The 18,759-nt window shown below is 56.0% G+C and overlaps 2 protein-coding genes and 1 long non-coding RNA gene across 15 annotated transcripts in view; all 3 read left to right on the forward strand.

The window, feature by feature from the left end:
• Positions 1-3,954, forward strand: part of IQGAP1 (IQ motif containing GTPase activating protein 1) — a 74,783-nt gene extending 70,829 nt beyond the window's left edge. For both annotated transcript variants that reach the window (XM_074836885.1, XM_074836886.1), the window contains one exon: positions 1,616-3,954. In XM_074836885.1, the coding sequence (XP_074692986.1) occupies positions 1,616-1,729 (114 nt within the window). In that variant the 3' untranslated portion in view covers positions 1,730-3,954. The remainder of the gene's footprint in view (positions 1-1,615) is intronic.
• A 1,878-nt stretch (positions 3,955-5,832) lies between these two features.
• LOC141928855 (uncharacterized) lies at positions 5,833-11,746 on the forward strand. 10 transcript variants are annotated; one of them, XM_074837624.1, is made up of 8 exons: positions 5,833-5,988; positions 7,208-7,298; positions 7,667-8,012; positions 8,103-8,219; positions 8,765-8,961; positions 9,230-9,411; positions 11,074-11,373; positions 11,521-11,744. In XM_074837624.1, the coding sequence occupies exons 3-8, from the start codon at positions 7,770-7,772 to the stop codon at positions 11,679-11,681; spliced, it is 1,200 nt and encodes a 399-aa protein (XP_074693725.1). In that variant the 5' UTR covers positions 5,833-5,988; positions 7,208-7,298; positions 7,667-7,769; the 3' UTR covers positions 11,682-11,744. The 10 variants fall into 10 exon arrangements, with proteins under 10 accessions (XP_074693725.1, XP_074693723.1, XP_074693724.1 ...); XM_074837622.1 differs by lacking the exon at positions 5,833-5,988 and adding an exon at positions 5,997-6,254; XM_074837623.1 differs by lacking the exon at positions 5,833-5,988 and adding an exon at positions 5,997-6,214.
• A 543-nt stretch (positions 11,747-12,289) lies between these two features.
• Positions 12,290-15,219, forward strand: LOC141928856 (uncharacterized). Of its 3 annotated transcripts, none has more exons than XR_012624885.1 (4): positions 12,290-12,545; positions 12,685-13,935; positions 14,110-14,164; positions 14,271-15,219. It is a non-coding gene; the product is annotated as an uncharacterized LOC141928856 (long non-coding RNA). The 3 variants fall into 3 exon arrangements; XR_012624884.1 differs by having other exon boundaries at positions 14,274-15,219; XR_012624886.1 differs by having other exon boundaries at positions 14,113-14,164; positions 14,274-15,219.
• Positions 15,220-18,759: the final 3,540 nt, after the last annotated feature.

Raw genomic sequence — 18,759 nt, forward strand, 5'->3', positions numbered from 1 at the left:
CTGAAAAATGCTCTCAAAAACAACCCATTTGTTGCAGGAGAAACAGATGCAATGTAAATGGGGGATTCAGACTACTTGTATTTCTTTACAAGTGAAAGCCTGATGTCAGTCTGTGTTCTTAGTAACATTTAGATGCACACACACAAAATGAACACATGCATTTTCAAGAACTTCCTGCTACAGCAGAGACTGGGAGTCTGGCAGCAGTCAGCCAGGCCTTGGGTGTGGTGGCTTCAGCCGGTCATCACGTAGTGGTATTTTTTCTGCCACCCTATACTTCCTGGTTTCTTCAGCCATACGGTTCTTAGGAGTCCTCAACCTTTCCTTAGGCCAGACTACCAAACAGGCGTACGGACTGACCTTTTCCCAAACGGTTCCCCGTTCTTCCTCCTACGGCAGTACTGTATTGCCTGGTGCCTCTGTCCCCTTCTTCCACTTTGTCCCTGCCCAACCCCCACCCAACTTGACATTAGGTTTGTTAATTATGAATGCCTCAGGGGTCTCAAAACAGATTGTGTGTGGGAGCACCTTGCACTGGGATAAGTCCATGCCGCCCCACTGGCTGCTGGGAGGCACAGCTGCCTTGCGTGTGCCCATTCGTGTACTCTGAGGAGTCCCGTAGTTCATTCCAGTCCTAATCTGGCAGAGCTGGTCACAAACTTCTTGGTTCATGGGGCTACCCAAGGTCACTTGTTCCTCGGGCACATGTGTCGCTTTACCACTATGCCTTTGTAGCACTGCTTTGCAGAAGAAGCAGATGCTCTGAGAGGACAGCAGTGAGGGAACTGCCCTTGGTCATCCAAGTATAGCATTAACAGTGGCATCAGTTAAAAAGACTTGCTTGCCATTGCCAAAATTTTTACAGAAAGCAGCAGAAATAGCTTTATGATTGTTTACTCCAGTGTCACCCAGGCTGGACACCTGCAGGAGCCAGATTTGGATTTTGGAATGCACACAACATTTTCCTGCAGTAGCACTACCTGAAGGCCACCTTCAATATGTATTGTTTAAGAGTGGGCTTGCTGAAAACTACTCATTGCTGAGAAATCAGTGCAGGGAGTTCTACTACTCTGTCAGGTGCATCACTGACAACAGCAAAGTGTAACTAGAACTGCCTACATAAATGTCCGAGAGACTCATTTCTTTCTCTGCCCTAGATTGCAGTGCTCTAAACCACCTCACTGAGACCTGTGGCAACTAAGATTTAGAAAGTGATGCTGTGGAATGTTGTAATGTTTCATGGGTACATAATACAATTAGGTACATATGAGACCCTTTCTAAACGTTACAACAACTTTATGGTTACTGTGCAAATAAAAAGTCTGGAGATGGTTAGATCTGAAATTTGGCTTTCTTAGAATGGTCTTTTATTTCTGCCCTCTCTTGTAATTTTTTTTAATAAACACAGCTGTAAAAAATTAAGATCTTGAATGCCTTAGAGAACTTGATTTTTCACGCAGTGTGCATGGATCTTTTAATGAGTCTCCCGTTTTTCTGTGTTAGGCCATGTACTTTGCAATAGATATTCCTCAAAAACATACTGTACCACAGGGTCTTGTATATTCTCTATAGGCTCCTGAGGATTCCTCGCTCATAAAGGTATTCTCTCTGGCAGGATCTTCTGCAGCTGCAGTATGAAGGCGTTGCGGTCATGAAGTTGTTCGACAGAGCAAAAGTGAATGTCAATCTTCTGATCTTTCTTCTGAATAAGAAATTCTATGGGAAGTAACCAACCTCTGACAGCAAGTCTGTGAAAGGGGACATGAATAGAAACCTGCACATACAACTTCTAATGACATAGCTATGTACCAGTATATGCCCATGCTGTGCTAAAATATATCAAATGTATCATGGAGGAGGACTAAGAACCTCTTGTGAATTGACAACCCTGATTGAGTCTGCAGGGAGTTGGTTTCTTGTTTATTTATGATCTTTATCTTCAACTTTGAAGGTCCCCTGAAAAGCAGTTAATTTAGAATGTATTTTTACATGGCACTGGGGGTTAAACTAATGTTAGAGTATACTTAGGGCATCTGGATGCTTTATTTGCCTAATTGTGTGCTTCATGAGGCTTAATTCTGGTTGCCTGTGCAAAGAGAAAGCCAGCACTGTACAGCTGTCGGTTTACCTCTTTCTGAAAGCAAAAAAGGATTGCAGATTGTATTCAGACTCCAATTATTCTCCAACAGTAATGACCAAAACAAAAAATGGCCAAGATCCAGGTTACCCACTTGCTTGTAAGCTTGTGGTGGTGGTGGCAGCAGCCAGTTTCCAAGATAGAATTACTACGGTTTGGGGAAATCAGTAAGTGTCATAAATGGTCGCTGAACTGTTTGTGATTGTGTACTATAGCCACATATAACAGCTTTAGTGTCTCATTCTTCTTGATTTGTTTCTATTTGTCACACTGTAATAATTTACAGATGGCCCCTTAAATAGAGGGACCATGGAATGTATTTACTAGTGCTTTCAGATGAAAATAAGCCTTTGGGGGAGGCAAACTTAAAGAAATTCTTGAAACATGTTAACTTTTAATGTTGCTTGCAAAGCATTTAAAATGTAAAAATAACTTTTTTTCCAGTTTAGAGCAATGTTCTATATATCTGTATCTGATGCAATAAAATATTAGGTTCTACTTGCAGACTTGTCAAAGGAAGAAGACTATCTTTAAATAGGTTAGCTTTTAAAAAGTTAATTTTTTCTAGCTATACTCAAGCTCCCTTTTCTTTTACTTTGTTGGGGGTTTTTTTTACTATGGTGGTGCTGCTGGTTCTGCTATATTCAATAAAAATGCAGGGACTCTTTAAAAAAAAAAAAATTCTGACCTTTAAATTCATGGGTTGCTCCAGCTCTCCCTCCAATGTTTTTAATATTTTTATTTTTTAAAAAGGGACATATACCTTAATTGCAAATTTCAAGTTGCTCATAGGTCACTTGTTCAGATTACTTCAGATCAGATCTTTTTTTCTCATGAAGGATCCTCATAGTATTTGAAATGGCTACATCCCTGAGGATAACTGTTCTGCAGTCGTCTTGGAAGCACATATTTATTTCAACCTGCTGGTGTCTAGACTGTGTTTAAACATACTGGTTGGTGCATGTGCAGTCCAACCCAATAACAAAAATTACTTGCCAAACCCAAGAAAGATCTTTATGGTCCAGATCATCTGAGACAGAGATACCTCAGAACTGGATTTCTACTGAAATCTTGAAGAAGAGGCCTGAAATGGGATAAAGGTCTTGCCTGTTCTTTTGTGGGGTGGGTAGTTGTTTTTTTTTTTTTTGGTTTGGGTTTGGTTTTTTCCTCCCTCTGAATTTTGTGTATTGTAGAAGGACTTAATTCCTTTGATTTGGGGATGATGAGAATAATGGTAGAACATTATAAAATGATTGTTAAGAAAATGCAGCTGTACTCTGCAAGCTCTTGAGCCACAGGGATTGATCACCCCCCCCACCTTTTTTTTTTTTAATTAATACTTTTAATACTTTCCAATGTCTCTCAAATAAATTTCAGCTATAACCCAGCTGATATTTAGGGATAAGGTGATGAGGTGTTAGAGGCCTGTGTAGTACCTGTGTGGAAAGCAGCCTTGCTCTGTGATTTACAGTAATTCCCTTGTTGCCTACATCTATTTTTGGCAAAAATTGAAAAAAAAACCCCAACAAATCGGTTCTTTAAAAGTAATATTAAAAATGGGAGTCTACTCATCTTAGTTGAGCAACAGTATGGAACTGTGGAGGTTTTTTTTAAAAAGAAAAAGCTCTTTTAAAAGATCCCATCTCAGCACTTAAAATATATGTATTTTATGATTTACTGGTGACTTAGCTTTGCTTACTCCATTACACAACTATTTACTGTGGGAGTAGCTACAAGTACAAACTCTGTCTTCTTTCTTTCCTGGCAAAATTTGCCTTTGTAACTCACATCTAAGTAAAAAGTCATTTGTCCCCATGGCCGTTGTGTGAGCTCTTAACTGCAAGCAGTAGCCATGAATGCGTGGCTGGGCCCCAGGCACAGCGTTGTGGCAGCGGGCACCGTCATTGGTGAGCACGGTGGGGCAGCACCAGTGAACTCACCCTCCTCTGCACCTCAGTCCTGGCCTTTCTTGCGCCTATGGGCATGGTCACGGAGTGAGGAAACAACGGATGATGTGACACAGCTCGGGTGGAGGTGTGGACCACCCAACTCGGGGGACCTCCCTGTGGCCATGTAGCACCCTACGGGACCCACACAGCCTCTCTTTTGGTTCAGGTAGGGTAAAGGGCAGGGCCCACACCGATGCTTCTGCAACCTGCTTGCCCTCCCAGCAGCCTCCTACTCCATTGGGGTTCTCCTTGCCATTTGCTCTGGCTCTACAGCATCCTTGTGGCTCTCAGCTACCCAAAACCTTGCCTCAGAGCCAGCAAACACTGCCCCAAAACTCTGACTGGCCATGAGACCCTGGCTGAGTACCCTCAAAGACCTCTAAGCCTGCCCCCAGGGCCCCAAAACACTCCAGACCCTGCCTCAGGGGCTCCAGCACCACTGCCAAACAGCCCCAAATCCTACCTCTGGGCCCCAAACATCCTGAGATCCTTCCCCATAGCTGACACCACCACCCAAAAACTGCCCCTGCCTTCCAGCCCTCAGCCTCTGCCCTGGGGCTGGCACCTGAGAGAGCTTTCAGCAAGCTCCTTTCAGGATCTGGGGTGGACCTCAGCTTTGCTAGCAGAGAAAGTTGTCCCCAACATGTCATGCAACACCCCCGCCTCTGGGGACAGGATTAAAATGTGTCTTTCCAGCAAAACCATGTCATGGAGTGTTTCTGAGTCTCTGCGTATGAGTATGAGCCACAAAAGCCAAGCTGTTTGTCATGACCTTTTGCCATCAAAGCAAGATGACCGCTCGATTTCCACCAGCACTGTATGTCAGCTGTGTTGCTAGCTGAAAACGGCTGGCAGGCCAGGAGATAGCTAGAGGGGTCTCAATTAAAGAAAGCGAGGGTTGAAGTGTGTGTTTTAAGGTGAATTAGGCAGCCGAAGGCACTGAGCTGCTCGCCTGACCCAGTGGCAGAACAGCCCCTCCAGCCGACCAAGTATTGCGTGTTGCAGGCAGCAAAGTGCTCCGCTGGCGGGAGCGGCAAGGAGCCGCGGCTGCCCGGAGCAAAGACGGACCCTCCTGGGCTCTGCGGTCCCCTGCTGAGGACATCTCCCAGCCCAACGGGCCTCTCTGCTTTCCCTGCCGCCCGGCTCGCTGCGCGCTGGAGGGCAGGCTGGGGAGGAACTTTGTGCGGCGTTTCTTCTCGAAGGGACAGGCCCTGCCCAGGGAGCCTCGTGTGGATGCCGGGGGAGGAGAGCAGAGCACCGGTAGCCCAGAGGTGAGGAAAGGTGCAAACAGCCCCGCAGAGCCCGCGGGTCCCCAGCGTGTCATCGCTGCTGTGCAGCTCCGCCGCTGTCCCCGACTCTGCTCGGCCGTGCTGTTTGCTGCTGAGCGCGGCCGCCCCCCCGGCACAAAGCAGCTTTCCGTCTGTGCCCTGCTGCCTTCAGCACCCGCTGTGCTGCCGCCGGGGTGAAAACTCTCTCTGCAGTGTCTGCTGCCGGCGCTGCCGGGGCCGGGGAACGCGAGCCCTGTCCGCCCGGGGAGCAGTTGCCGCGTTGGGATGGTAGAAGGGGGCTGCTGCGGGCGTCATTTCTGCTGCCGGGAACTGCTCCGAGGGGCGGGATGGGGCGATGGCGCCGCCCGACGGGCAAATGTCGGTACTGCAGCGCGGGGCCGGGCTGGCGGAACGGCGCGGCTGTTTGCCCTGTTCTGTGCTTCCGCCCTGTGGTTAAAGACGGGTACTGCAGCCCGGGTAGCGCGCCCGCGCACGGCCGTGCCCGGGGTCATGCTCGGGAAGTGCCGCCCCCACTCCGTGCGCGCTGTCGGCGGGTGCTCATGGCGCAAAGCGCGGAACGGCAGCGCTGGTGCCGCCCGTGAGCAAGTGCCGGGGGTGATCTACGGCAATAACGGTCAGTGCTGCTGCCTCTTGCCCTCTTCCAGAGGCTGCACTGAGGACACGCTGCCTGGCCTTAAGCCCAGTGCTGGTCGCTAGAGTTACCGCGGGGAGGGGGGGAGCGTGGGCCGGGCTGGAGGAGCCCCATGGGCGGGCAGTGAGGCTGCGGGCAGCGGCCCCTCCCTGTCCGGGGCGGTGCTGGAAGAGGAGCCGGTGCGAGCCGAGGGAGCAGCAGAGAGAAGGTGAGCGGGGCCGCGCGGTCGGTCGCCAGGCGGCTGCCGGGTAAAGCCGCGACGGGGGGGCCGCGCGGTGCGGCGGGACCGGCGGCAGAAGCCGCTCGGGTCGGGGCCGGGCGGCGGCGGCGCTTCCCGGGGCCGCGCGAGGCCGGGCTTCCGGGTGTGTGGGCGACGGGCGGGCGCTGTAGTCACGTGAGCGGGGCTTCCGGTCGGCCCTGTTGGCTCCCCGGGGCACGCCGGGAGCTGTAGTTTTTGCGCACTCGGCTGCCCGGCAGCTGCGTCGCTGCCGGGCGCGCGCGGCACGGCACAGTCCTCGCTACCGGCGCGGCCCCGCGGCGCAGCGGGAGGGGCGGTTTTGTGGCGGGTTCGTGCGGTTTCCCGCGGGTTGCCCGCGACTTCCCCAGGACCGTGCCCCGGCAGTGCGCATGCGCGGTGGCGGCCCCCGGAAGTGCCGCAATCCCCAAGCGCTTCCCAAACCCGCCCGTGGGGTTCTGGGGGTGCAGGGCTGTGGGGTGGCTGCATTCACCCCACCCCCCCCCAACCGTCGGCATCGCCCGTGGGGACTGCGGAGGGGGTCAGAGAGTAGACGGAGTGAGCTGTGCTCTGGGCCAGAAATGGAGGTAACGTTTTGCCTTCCTGGGGCTTGAGAACAGACGCGTGTGGCTGATTGAGGGGCTCAGAAACAGACGGAGTTGTGTGGCTTTGGGCTCAGAAACAGAGGTCAAGTGCGTTTTTGGGGACTTGAGAAGAGGCTCAGCAGGCAGGTTTTTGGGCTCAGAAAGAGGCACCAAGATGGCTGGTTTGGGGGCCAAAAGCAGAATGCAGTTTGGCTGGTTTTGCAGGCAGGTGAGAGGCGGAGGGTTGTGGGAGGGCGCTGGGGGCTAGGGGGGAAAGGAGGGGGTGGGGGTCAGGGTGGCATGGGACCCCGAAGCTTGGGAGGCCGGCGTGCACCAGGCCAAACTCCACGTCTGAGGTGACTGGCGGTGCTCTGTCTTGCAGGTGATGGAGAGGAACCTGGTGAATGCGGGAGCATCCCAGTGAGATGATGTGCTCCTGATGAGGATGGATTCTGGAGCGTGCTCTCTGAAAGGTAAGTCAAGGGGCAAAAGCCGTGGGTAGGGTGGGGCCAGCAGAGGCTCTACCATCAGGGCTGTGGAGAGGGCTATTTAGGCTTCCTTAAGTCTGTGGGAAGAGAGCAGGGTCTGTCCCACAGGACGTGCATGTTCTGGCCTGTGTCTGTGTCCTCGTGTCGTTTGTGGTGTCTGTGTTCTGTCTTGTGTGCGGTGCCTTCCCCACGTCTCTGTGGTGCCCCGTGGGCTCTCTGCACGGGACATGCACCTTGGTAGGTGTCCATGGGGTCTGTGATGCCTTGCTGCGCGGTGGGAGGTGGAAGGTGGGGCTCCGGCCACGTGCGATCTACAGCAATAATGGTCAGTGCTGCTTCTTTCCCTCTTCCAGAGGCCGTGCTGAGGCTGCGCTTGTTTGTTCCTGCCCTGGGGTGCCGTTGACTGCGCCCACCTCGGGCTTGTGTGGGGTGTCTCTGCCCGGCCTTGCGCTTCTCATGGCACGGGGGCAAAAAGGGACAGGCGGAGCCCTTCCTGGCTGTGGACAGCGGCCAGGAGCTGCCGCGGCTGAAGCTGGAGAGACCAGAGAGAGGGGAAGAAAGAGAAAATCAAGACCATCTGTGCAGCACCCGCCTCCCAGTGCAGGAAGAGAGAGCCTGCCTCTCTGGGTGAAGAAGGAGCCCTCTTCACAGTCAGACCGCCAGCGTGCACCCAGGTCTGCGTGCGTCACCCCAAGCGCGGTACGGCCGCGTAGTGCGCGAGCAAGCGAGGCTGCGTGTGTTGGAAGCCTGGTCTTGTAAGAGGTGAGAGACACCCACGTATTCTTTTAGGGTGAGGACAACCAGGCGACTGGAGTTTCAGAAGAAGAAGAGGGGCAGGAGGAAGGAAGGAGAAAGAAGCATCTGACCTGTCAAATTCTCCCGGCAGTGCCGAGAACGAGAGCTGCGGTGAGTCCTGGGCCTTCAGGGCCCTGTCACGCGTCTTGTGCGTCCTGGTCCTTTCCTGCTCGTCACCTGGACCTCTTTTTTCCATGCTGCTGTTATTTCTGCCGCCCCCACCCCTTTCCTAGACCTCTTCTCTTCTTTATTCTTCTGTCCTGCTCCCCCTTCCTTTCTCACTTTCTCTCTCTTGTCCTACTGCTCCCTTTTCTCATTTCTCTCTGTGCTTTTGTCCTGCCTCTCCCTCCTTTTTTTCATCTTCTATCTCTGCGCTTAGTGTCGTCGCTTTTTAAATTTTCATTCTACGTCTTTTAGTTTGCTGTCGCTATTTCGTGTTTCCTTAGCGCTGCCGCTTTTTAAATTTTCTTTTCTGTGCCTCTGTTCTAGTTCGGTATCCCTGTGTGATCATTTTTTCCTTTATTTCACCAACACCTGTTGCTTTTAAAATGTTCTTTTTCCCTTCAGTGTCTTTTTAGTGAGTTTTTCTCTTTCCTTAATGCCCTCTCTGTCTTTTTAAATCGTCCCCTCTTTTGTTCGCTGTGGCTACTTTTTAGTTCCAGGGCGTGGTTGGACCAGATGACCTGCAAGAGTTCCCTTCCCACCTCAAACCGTTCTGCAGTTCTGGAGTCACAACTGTCACATCCAGGGCTGTGAGCTACCACAGGCGTGAGAAAGTTGCCCCAGGCTTCAAGGCCATCCCAAGCGCCTGCTGCTTTACTCCGGCCGCAGCGCTCCTGAAGAAGAGGAGAAGGTAATTTTGCAGTGGTCAGGGCTTTTAGGGCTCAGTGGTCGTGCTCAGTGGGTTGCGTGGTTGGGTGGTTTGAAGGGACAGTCCGAGAGGGCATCTGAAATGCCCTTGCAGGGTGGAGGGAGGCAGGAAAGCGGGGCGGGGGGGTTAGAGCTGGCAAGAGACTGCCCCGGGCTGGGGGGCGGTGTGCCCGTGGGTGCCAGTACCTCAGCTGCTGTGTCGGCATTGCGGGAGCCGTGGGGGTCGTGGACTTTACTCTGCCTCCCCCCAGAAAGCTCTGGCTGACGAAGTTATGCCACAACAGAGACTGCAGCCGTCAGCACCACGGGATGCTGATAATGACCAGCACAGGCCTCGCTGTACTGTCGTTTTCCCTGCTGCTTGCAATGGATCTGCAGTGGTCTTTGATTCGCGGAAAGAGACTCTACAACTCGAAATGGCGTTATAAAGCAGGTATGTTTTACTCCGGCTGGGGTGCAAGGGGATTTCTCCACAAACCTTGCACACCAACAGCACATTTTACCAAAACGTTACAGAGTGTGGATACACTTATTCACTGGATTACATAACGCAAACATACATATGCATGAGTAAGGCTGGGTTAGTTCTAGAGGCTGGTGTCAGCAGTTTATGTTATCTTTGCACCTGTTCACTGCCTCCTGGGGGGCGTCTTCGGGGTCTTTGGGAGGAAGGCTCGTAGTCTTTCTCACCTTGTTTTTTTCCCCGGAGCATACGCAGATTCTCTTAGCCAATTTCTTGAACAACAAAAATGTTTTTCAGCCGGTTTACTCGTGCTATCTTATTTAAGGGAAGCAATGAAACTTCTACCATCCGTATATGGCTATCTTTACTCATTACCGAGGCCCAACTAGTTAGAGCATACTTGTTCCTCGAGGACAAAAACATGATATTTTGCTGAACACTGCAGTTCTTGGTAGATTTTCACAGTAAACTGCTTTGTTTTGATGAACACAGCAGTCCGTGGTAAAATTCCACAGAACAGTCTGGGCAAGCAGAATTCTTAGCAATATTAAAAAATACTATAAGTAGTACTATAACTTGCTAGAAGTAAGTAAATAAATTGCTAAGCAGCTTTCTGTTGCAGATTTAGAAAAACGACAGATTACTTCCAGAACTCGCCCCCCCGCCCCCCCCCCTACAATTTTCCTGTTTGGCCAGTCAGTAAACCAGAGGGGGAGGTGGAGTTGAATTGGCGTTTAAGTGCTTAAATAGAGCCCCATTGTCAGCGGCAGACCCCAACAATGCAGCCTTAACGACTGGGCTGCAAGTCCCTGCACATCCTTGGCTGGCAGTGCTACATGTCAAAGACATGGTTTTTCCCTTAGGGGAAGAAGGCAAAACAAAAATTTGCATTTACATGGGAGGGTAGCCAGCATACCTTTACCAGACTCCCAGAGGGGGGTAGAAACACTCAGAAATGCCCCAATCTAGAAAAAAAATTACAACAGCTTTGTAATGGGTACTTTAGGATATTGGAGAAAACAGGTACCTGGATTCTCCATTGCCTGTCCACTGTATTCGCTTTTACAAAAAGGAAAACGGTGGAGTTGGGATTCAGAACATGAAGAAGCGATTAAAACTCTGATACTCGAATTAAAAACATATCTAAATTACAAATGCCTATTAATACTTGACCCACGAGCATTACAGCAGCCATTTAAACGTTCACCAATTTTAGATGCACCCCCCCTACCTCTAGCATGGGATGCTAGTGACAACAATGGAGTAAAAAAAAACTCAGTACGAGATGGATTTATCCTGCATCCTAAGGGGTAACCTGTTCAGCCTTCCCCCCCCTCCGCCCCGAGACAGTTGTCTTTTCTTTCCTTGAAGAACATCGATGGTGGGAAAGCTTATCTGGATGGTCACCACCACCAACAGGACTCGGTCTGATTTTCGTAATTCTAACTTTATTATGTTTACTACTTCTAATAGTATTGTATATTCAGGTTTGGAGGATGGTTAAACAGATCACTCAGTTACAAAAGTATACCTGTGTGTATACTTCCCTAAAATATTTTTTTTTTAATAGCAGCTAATAAAACACAAAATTCGCTTCAGTTATAATTGGATTATGGCATCCTCTGTTTATAGGCAGAGAGGCAAGAGGCAACCACACCGCCACTCTCTGGACAAGATCAAGTACTGTAGCCCAGGTAATAGACTGTGAGGGCGGGAAAGTCCATGTGGGGGCGCAGCGGCCGCCTGAGGGGAAGGGGGCGGGACCCGCCTGTGGGAAGGGGAAGGGCGGGAAAGTCGCGCGCCGCTGTGAGGGGCGGAGCGGCCGCCTGAGGGGAAGGGGGCGGGTCCAGCCCCGCCAGACGCGGCCAGGAGTCCGAGCAGAGGAGTGGCGGTCGCAGTCGTCTCTGCGGGAAGCACTGGAGCAGCAACTGGGTGCGTAAAGCCGATCTGTGAGTTTTGGGCGGGGCGGGGCGGGGCGGGGGGGGGGAGGCGCTGAGATTCGGGTGGTGCTGTGGCGAGCTCTGTCCGGGGGCCGGCGACCCTCTCAGACCCGACGGCGTCTTCTTGCCCTTGCAACAGCTGGTGGTGGAGCAGAAAGAAGAGACAAACATCGCGTGCAGAAGGACCCGCAAGGCAAGAGAGAGCGGCAGGAGGAGCGGAGGAAGTCTGAGCAACAAGTGCAGGAAAGAGAAGGGCGCTCCGGGCAAAGCGCCGCTGTGAGGGGCGGAGCGGCTACCTGAGGGGAAGGGTAGTGGGACCTGTCTGGGGCGGGGGGGAGCGCCGTCGCCGTGGCGGGGGGGAGAGCGTCGTCGCCGCGGGGCGGGCGGGGGGTGGTGTGGAGCCGTCTGTGGGGGGGAGCACCGTCGCCGCCTGGGGTGGGGGGAAGCCGTCGCCGGGGGCGGGGGGGGGGAGCACCGTCGCCGCCGGAGGGGGGAGGGGTGGGGGGAAGACCGCCGTCGCTGTCCGACGCGGGGGGGGGGGGTCGCAGTCTGGGAGGGGGGAGCAGCGATGTCGCCGTCTGAGGCGGGAGCGGGGGGAGCACCGTCGCTGCCTGGGGTGGGGGGAAGCCACCGCCGGGGGGGGCGAGGGGAGCGCCGTCGCCGCCGGAGGGGGGAGGGGTGGGGGGAAGAGCTCCGTCGCCGTCCGACGCGGGGGGGTCGCAGTCTGGGGCGGGGGGAGCGCTGTCGCCGTGGGGGGGGGGAGAGCGTCGTAGCCGCGGGGCGGGCGGGGGGTGGTGTGGAGCCGTCTGTGGGGGGGAGCACCGTCGCTGCCTGGGGTGGGGGGAAGCCGCCGCCCGGGAGGGGGGGAGCGCCGTTGCCGCCGGGGGGGGGAGGGGTGGGGGAGAAGAGCGCCATCGCCGTCAGACGCGGGGGGGGTCGCAGTCTCGGACGGGAGAGCAGCGACATCGCCGTCTGAGGCGGGAGCGGGGGGAGCACCGTCGCCGCGGGGTGGGCGGGGGGTGGACTGGACCCGCTTGGGGGGGCGAGCACCATCGTCGCAGGGGCTGAGGAGGGTCCAAGGCACCGCTGGATGCAGCCAGGAGCCCGGAGCAGATGAGTGGCCGTCGCAGTCGTCCCTGCAGGGAGCATTGAAGCATCAACTGGGTGAGACAAGCTGATCTGTGAGGTTTTCTCGGGGGGTGGGGGGGGGGGGTGTGTGTTGGGGTATGGGCAGGGGGGGCTGGCTTCCCTCTGTCCTCCCTGTGGGGAAGCTGGCATCTGACCATACTCTCCTTCCAAGCAGTTACTCTTGGAGAAGAAAGACAGGGCATCGTGAGGAGCGGTGGGCTGAAGAGAGGAGTGGGGCGAGAGAAGGAAGCTCTGGACAAAGGGGACCTCCCTGTTACCGGGGCTGCGGTCGCACGAGACCGTTGCCGGCGCTTCTGGTGCCCTGGCCGGCGCTGCGCTGGGTGACCTCCCTGTAAGCAGGGCTCGGGTCTCTGGTCTTTTGCCACCCTGCCCCACGGTTTGGCTGCCCGGAGAGAAGGGCGGCCCTGTCAGGAGAGTGAGCGGCGCTGTCTCCGCGCCGAGGGGGAAATGGGGCTCTCCAGACCCCACGCCCGCCCTGTGAGCAGGGGAGGGCCGTCTCCCCGGCCCCGGCGGCTTTCTGGCTGCTGGCGGCCTGGCCAGCGTGACCCCCTGGAGTCGGGGCGTGTCACGGCATTTGTCCCTTGGCCACCCGTGAAGCCCCGTGGCACGTTGGGTCGCTGTGGCCTGCGTGCGTCCTGGGGGGCAGGTGTGGGGCTCTGCTCTCCTGCTCGTGGGAAGGGATGGCTCCCCAGACACTGGCTGCACAGAGCTCGCTCTCTCTTCCGGGAAGTTTTGTTTGTCCCTGTCTGTGTGTGTGTGCCTGCCTGTGTCTGTGTCTGTGGGTGTGAGTGAGCGAGCGAATGAGCTTCTCGTTTAGGCCCCTGTTGAAATCACTGCAGCGTACTTAGCTTAAACTTCCCGGGAGGGAAAGAAGGGCTCTGTGCAGCAACAGGGGGTCGGTCCCCTCTGAGCCCGCGAGCGGAGGGCGAGTCCCGGCTTGCCCCTCCTTGCCCCTCCTTTCGAAGGAGAGAGCGAAGCCCCGCGGCTGTAGCGCGGCCAGCGTGCGACCCGCCTGTGTTCAGGGCCCGGGTCTCTGCCTGGGTGGCCGCCTGTCCTGGCTGGCGACCTGCCAGCGTGCCCGCCCCGTACTCGGGGCGAGTGCCACGAGCCGTGGAGCCCTCTGTCCCCAGGAGCCGCTCGGCCGCCCTGTAATCAGGGCTGGGCGGGCTGCTGTAGGCAGCCAGCAGAGGCTGCCCTGTAAGTCCGGGGCTGGCCAGTGAGTGACCTGCAGGCCCGGGCACTCTGCAGTGCCGGCAGCGGCTCGAGCCCCCCGTAAGGAGGGGCGCAGCTTCCTTGGCCGCCGCTTTGGTGTGCCCAGCTCCCCTTTGTCCAGAGTTCCCAACTCCGAGCCCAGCTCCAGCGCTGGCCGGCACTGCACGCGTGGCAGCCCCGGAGCGTCGATTGGGTGAGAAAAGCTGATCTGGGAGGTTTTTTTGGGGGGAGGCGGGGGGTGGTGGTGGCGTTAGGTTATACGGGGTTGCGGGTGGGAGGGCGTCTGGGATTCGGGTGGTGCTGTGGCGAGCTCTGTCCGGGGGCCGGTGTCCCTCTCAGACCCGACGGCGTCCTTCTGCCGTTGCAGCAGCTGGTGGTGAACAAGGAAGAGACGACCATCGCGTGCAGAAGGACCTGCAAAGGTAAGAGTGAGCGGGGGGATGAGCGGCAGCGGGCTGCCGAAGAAGCGAGAGAAAGAAGTCCTCAAGCATCCCTGCCCCTTTGGGGATGTTTTCTGTGCCTCTCAAGCAGGTACTTGGTTCTTGGCGGTTCCCCAGAGTTTTAGAAACTGCTCCAAATCCACCTGAAGTTGACTCGACTCCCTGAAGTTGTCAGGAAACTCCTTTTTTTAGTTTGGTGTGGCCGCACCAGCTGTGGGGAGAGGGAGGGCTCTGCAGCCACCCGAAGTGTCCTTTGAGGCTGTGTGGCATGCCGGGGGAAGAGCAGTCAGGAGCAGGGATTTGGAGGTGGTTTCCCCTGTTCTGAATGCTTCTCTTTCAGCACCTGCACGGTTCTGATGTAAAAAGTGGAAGTGTTGAAGCCTGAGCAGCAGGCCCTGAGCCGAAGCTGCTAACTCAGTATGTAATCATTAGCGAGATACGTATGGAAGACGTAGCTATCTTGAATGTATATTTATCTTTCTTTGTGTGTGGATAAAATAACAGGGTCATGGAGACCGTTGTCTGTCGCTGTGGCCTGATGCGAGACCTTGCGCCTAATGCAATTAGATAAGCCGAGGAACTCCCTTAGCTTCTCCCCTGAGCCCTGGCCAGGCTCTGGGGGAATCTAATGTGAGATTGAAACCAGATATTTCCGCTCAAATCAAAGGTGCCAGCTATTCTGGCTTGCTGATTTTTGGGTATATAAGGCTGGACCCGCTCACAGCGACTTTGGAAGCCTCACCTACGGGTGGACGCACCGCGTAGGACTTCCCCCTTGCCGGGAAAGGCTCTCCAAATCCTCGCTGTAACCGGGGCTGCCCAGCGCCTGCGGGTCTGGATGATGGGAACGGGTGCAAGTGGTGATGGGTCTTTCTTAATCGCTATTCCCTCTCTCTCGGGTAGTAATGATTTGATGCATTACCCTGTATTTTCCTGTTTGTTTGAGTGCACTATTCTGTGTTTTCTTACTGTATGTTTTCTGTATTATTCTGTTACATTATTTAGTTATTTCTAGTAAAAGATGCCTGCGCTTTTCACTCTGGTGTCTGAGTTTGATACCCCTAATCAGCAAAACAGGGGGAGATCAGGTGGCGGTTTCCAGAGACGAGGTTGGTGGTGGGACGGTGTCGCCGTAGGAGCGATTTTATGTTGGTTTGGCTTTGGGCTGAGCTGTAGCCGACGGGGCGCTAGTTCCTGGCAAGGGGATGGATGGGCTAGCTGTCGGGTCAGCCAGAGCCGCGGCTGCACGTGTTCCGCACGGGACTGGTGTGCAGAGCAAAGTGGGGAGGGTTTCTGAGAGCGGACAAGGCCCCGGCCCTCCCTGACTGTCTCGGCCTCCATCCTTCTGCATCTCGAGGCTGAGGAGGCCGTCAGTAACTGCAGTGTTCCCATCTCCTTCCGAGAAGCGCTGCAAACCTGCGCCTTAGGAAAGTTAAAAGAAAGCGTCACCGTCACGAACTTGTGAGTTTGAGCGCCGCTTCCACAGCGAAGGTGTTCGTCGGAGTGGACTGGGGTCAAATTGCTGCCCAGTTGGGGGCAAAAACAGGAAAGGTTCCTTTTGAGAAATGCAAGGTGCTGCTACCGGTAAAGGTGTAAACGATCGGCACGACCGCTTCACTTCTTAACCTTCTATTTTAATGCTGTTAAAGTTGAGACAGACCCCGGAACGTGCCTGAGCGAGCTGCCAAGAAGTGCAGCACACCCGTGAGCTCCGTGAAGGAAGTGAAGCAGCAGCAGCAGCTGCCACTCCACAACCATGGAGTGTTTTCCTCCACTCCCTCCCCTTCTCCTGAACTTTCTCTAATAAAACTTGAGCGGTTCAGGAAGGGTTTGCCCTGCCTGTGCCCAAACTTGAGGCAACGGAGCCCCGTTGTGCTCATCTGCAGCTCAGAAGTTGTGTTGGCAGGTGAGTGCTGGCGAGTGGGAGTGGAGGTGGCCGGGGGCAGTATCCCCCCTCGGGGGGCAACTCTCAGAGAATGCCCGGGAACCAACGACAATCACGTGTCAGGTTAACGCTTTCTTTCCCTAAAAGGCTGCAGAGCCTGGCTGGCTTTTTTCCTTCTTTCCCGAAAGCCTTGCAGGTGTGAGTGACGGGCCGCCGCCCGAGCACCTCATGATGTCAAATGCAGTGGAGAAGTAGCTTGCACTTCCACCGGGATCAGTCGTTCTCCAAGAGTTTCTTCAGATCTCGTATGTAGCTAAAAATCCCAGGTGAAGACTCAGTTACCCTTCAGAAATACCAATTACGATTCGTATTGCGGTAGCGCTGAGGAAACCAGTGTCACGTTCCATTTGACATGGACTCACCTACAGAGATCATCCCTGTGCTAAGTCCTTAAAGACATACATGCACGAGACCCAGACAAGGGTCGTTAAACCCTTTTGACAGCTGGGGAGCCAAGGCAGAAAGGTGCGCGTGCTGTTACTAGCGCTCCCGTGGTAAAGGTTACACTGCTCCGACCCGCTCTTCAGTATTCTCTGGTTTCTTCCTCTGCCCCTTGCAGGCGTTCGACAGTGTCCTTTGTCCCTGAGGTAACCCCTCGGGTTCCCCATGTTTGTTGTATTTCTGTTTAAGTATTTTCTCAGGTTCATGCACTCGTGGTCACCACACGCTAGTTCTGGGGTCTTTGCCCAGTTCAAAATCACATGCTCGTATGGCTTCTTGTCGTGTTACTGACAACAGTCGAGGCAGTTCAGCCTGAGCAGGGACTGTCCTCGTTAGTTGGCAATGCTCACGATCTTCATACTATGTCTGCATTTCATTCTCTTTTGGGGAAAGAAAAAAGTCAAGTTAATCAGTTTTACTGTCTGCACATGCGCCGCGGTGGCCCCGGGAGTGGCGGACTGGCAGCTCCTACAGCGCGAGTTCGCGGGACTGAGGGGCAGTTCAGGCGGTTAATCCCGGTGCTGGTCGCTATAGTTACCGCAGGGGGGAGGGTGGGATCGTGGGATCGTGGGCCGGGTGGATGAGCCCCAGCGGCGGGCAGTGAGGCTGTGGGCAGCGGCCCCTCCCTGTCCTGGGAGGTGCTGGAGGAGGAGCCGGTGCGATGCGCGGGAGCAGCAGAGAGAAGGTGAGCGGGGCCGCGTGGTCGGTCGCCTGGCGGCTGCCGGGTAAAGCCGCAACGGGGTGGGTGCCGCGCGGTGCGGCGGGACCGACAGCAGAAGCCGCTCCGGGTCGGGGCCGGGCGGCGGCGGCGCTTCCCCGGGCCGTGCTTGGCCGGGCTTCCAGGTGCGTGTGCGACGGAGGGGGGGGTGGTGTGAAGGTGACCTTCACCTCCCTTCACAGCTGAAAAATCACAACCCAAACACACCTCTTACAGCCCCCCCCCAGTATCTCCCCCAAGTCACTGTCACCGCCCGGACCCTATTCCGGGACTGCACCTTGCCGCGGGTCACTGTTTCCGCCCGGACGCTATTCCAGGTTGCACGCTCTCCCTGGTCACTGTTTCCGCCCGGACCGTATTCGGGGTTGCACCTTACCGCAGGTCACTGTTCCCGCACGGACCCTATTGGGGGTTGCACCTTGACGCGGGTCACTGTTCCCGCCCGGACCCTATTCGGTGTTGCACCTGCCCCGCGCACGGCCGTACGGATGGTCATGCTCGGATAATTCCGCCCCCCCCGCGCCGTCCGCGCTGTCGGCGGGTGCTCGGGGCGTAAAGAGCGGAACGGCAGCGCCGGTGCCGATCTACGGCAATAACGGTCAGTGCTTCTGCCTCTTGCCCTCTTCCAGAGGCTGCACTGAGGACACGCTGCCTGGCCTTAAGCCCGGTGCTGGTCGCTAGAGTTACCGCGGGGGGGGGGGAGGAGCGTGGGCCGGGCTGGAGGAGCCCCCGGGGCGGGCAGTGAGGCTGCGGGCAGCGGCCCCTCCCTGTCCGAGACGCTGCTGGAGGAGGAGCCGGTGCGAGCCGAGGGAGCAGCAGAGAGAAGGTGAGCGGGGCCGCGTGGTCGGTCGCCTGGCGGCTGCCGGGGAAAGCCGCAACGGGGGGTGCCGCGCGGTGTGGCGGGACCCGCGACAGAAGCCCCTCCGGGTCGGGGCCAGGCGGGGCAGCGGCGCTTCCCGGAGACGCGCGGGGCTGCGCTCGGCCGGGCTTCTGGGTGTATGGGCGACGGGGGGGTGGGAAAGCACGGTGTCCCCGTAGGGTCAGAAAGCCGGGACGGCCGCCTGTGCCAGTGTGGGAGGCGCTGTAGTCACGTGAGCGGGGCTTCCGGTCGGCCATGTTGGCTCCCCGGGGCACGCCAGGAGCTGTAGTTTGTCAGCACTCGGCTGCCCGGCAGCTGCGTCGCTGCCGGGCGCGCGCGGCACGGCACAGTCCTCGCTACCGGCGCGGCCCCGCGGCGCTGCGCGAGGGGCGGTTTTATGGCGGGTTCGTGCGGTTTCCCGCGGGCTGCCCGCGGCTCCCCCAGGACCGGTGTGCCCGTGCCCCGGCAGTGCGCATGCGCGGTGGCGGCCCCCGGAAGTGCTGCAATCCCCAAGCGCTTCCCCAAACCTGCACGTGGGGTTCTGGGAGTGCAGGGCTGTGGGGTGGCTGCATTCACCCCACCCCCCCCACCCCTCGGCATCGCCCGTGGGGACT

The sequence above is a fragment of the Strix aluco genome, chromosome 12, assembly GCF_031877795.1.
Source record: "Strix aluco isolate bStrAlu1 chromosome 12, bStrAlu1.hap1, whole genome shotgun sequence".
Classification (NCBI taxonomy): domain Eukaryota; kingdom Metazoa; phylum Chordata; class Aves; order Strigiformes; family Strigidae; genus Strix; species Strix aluco.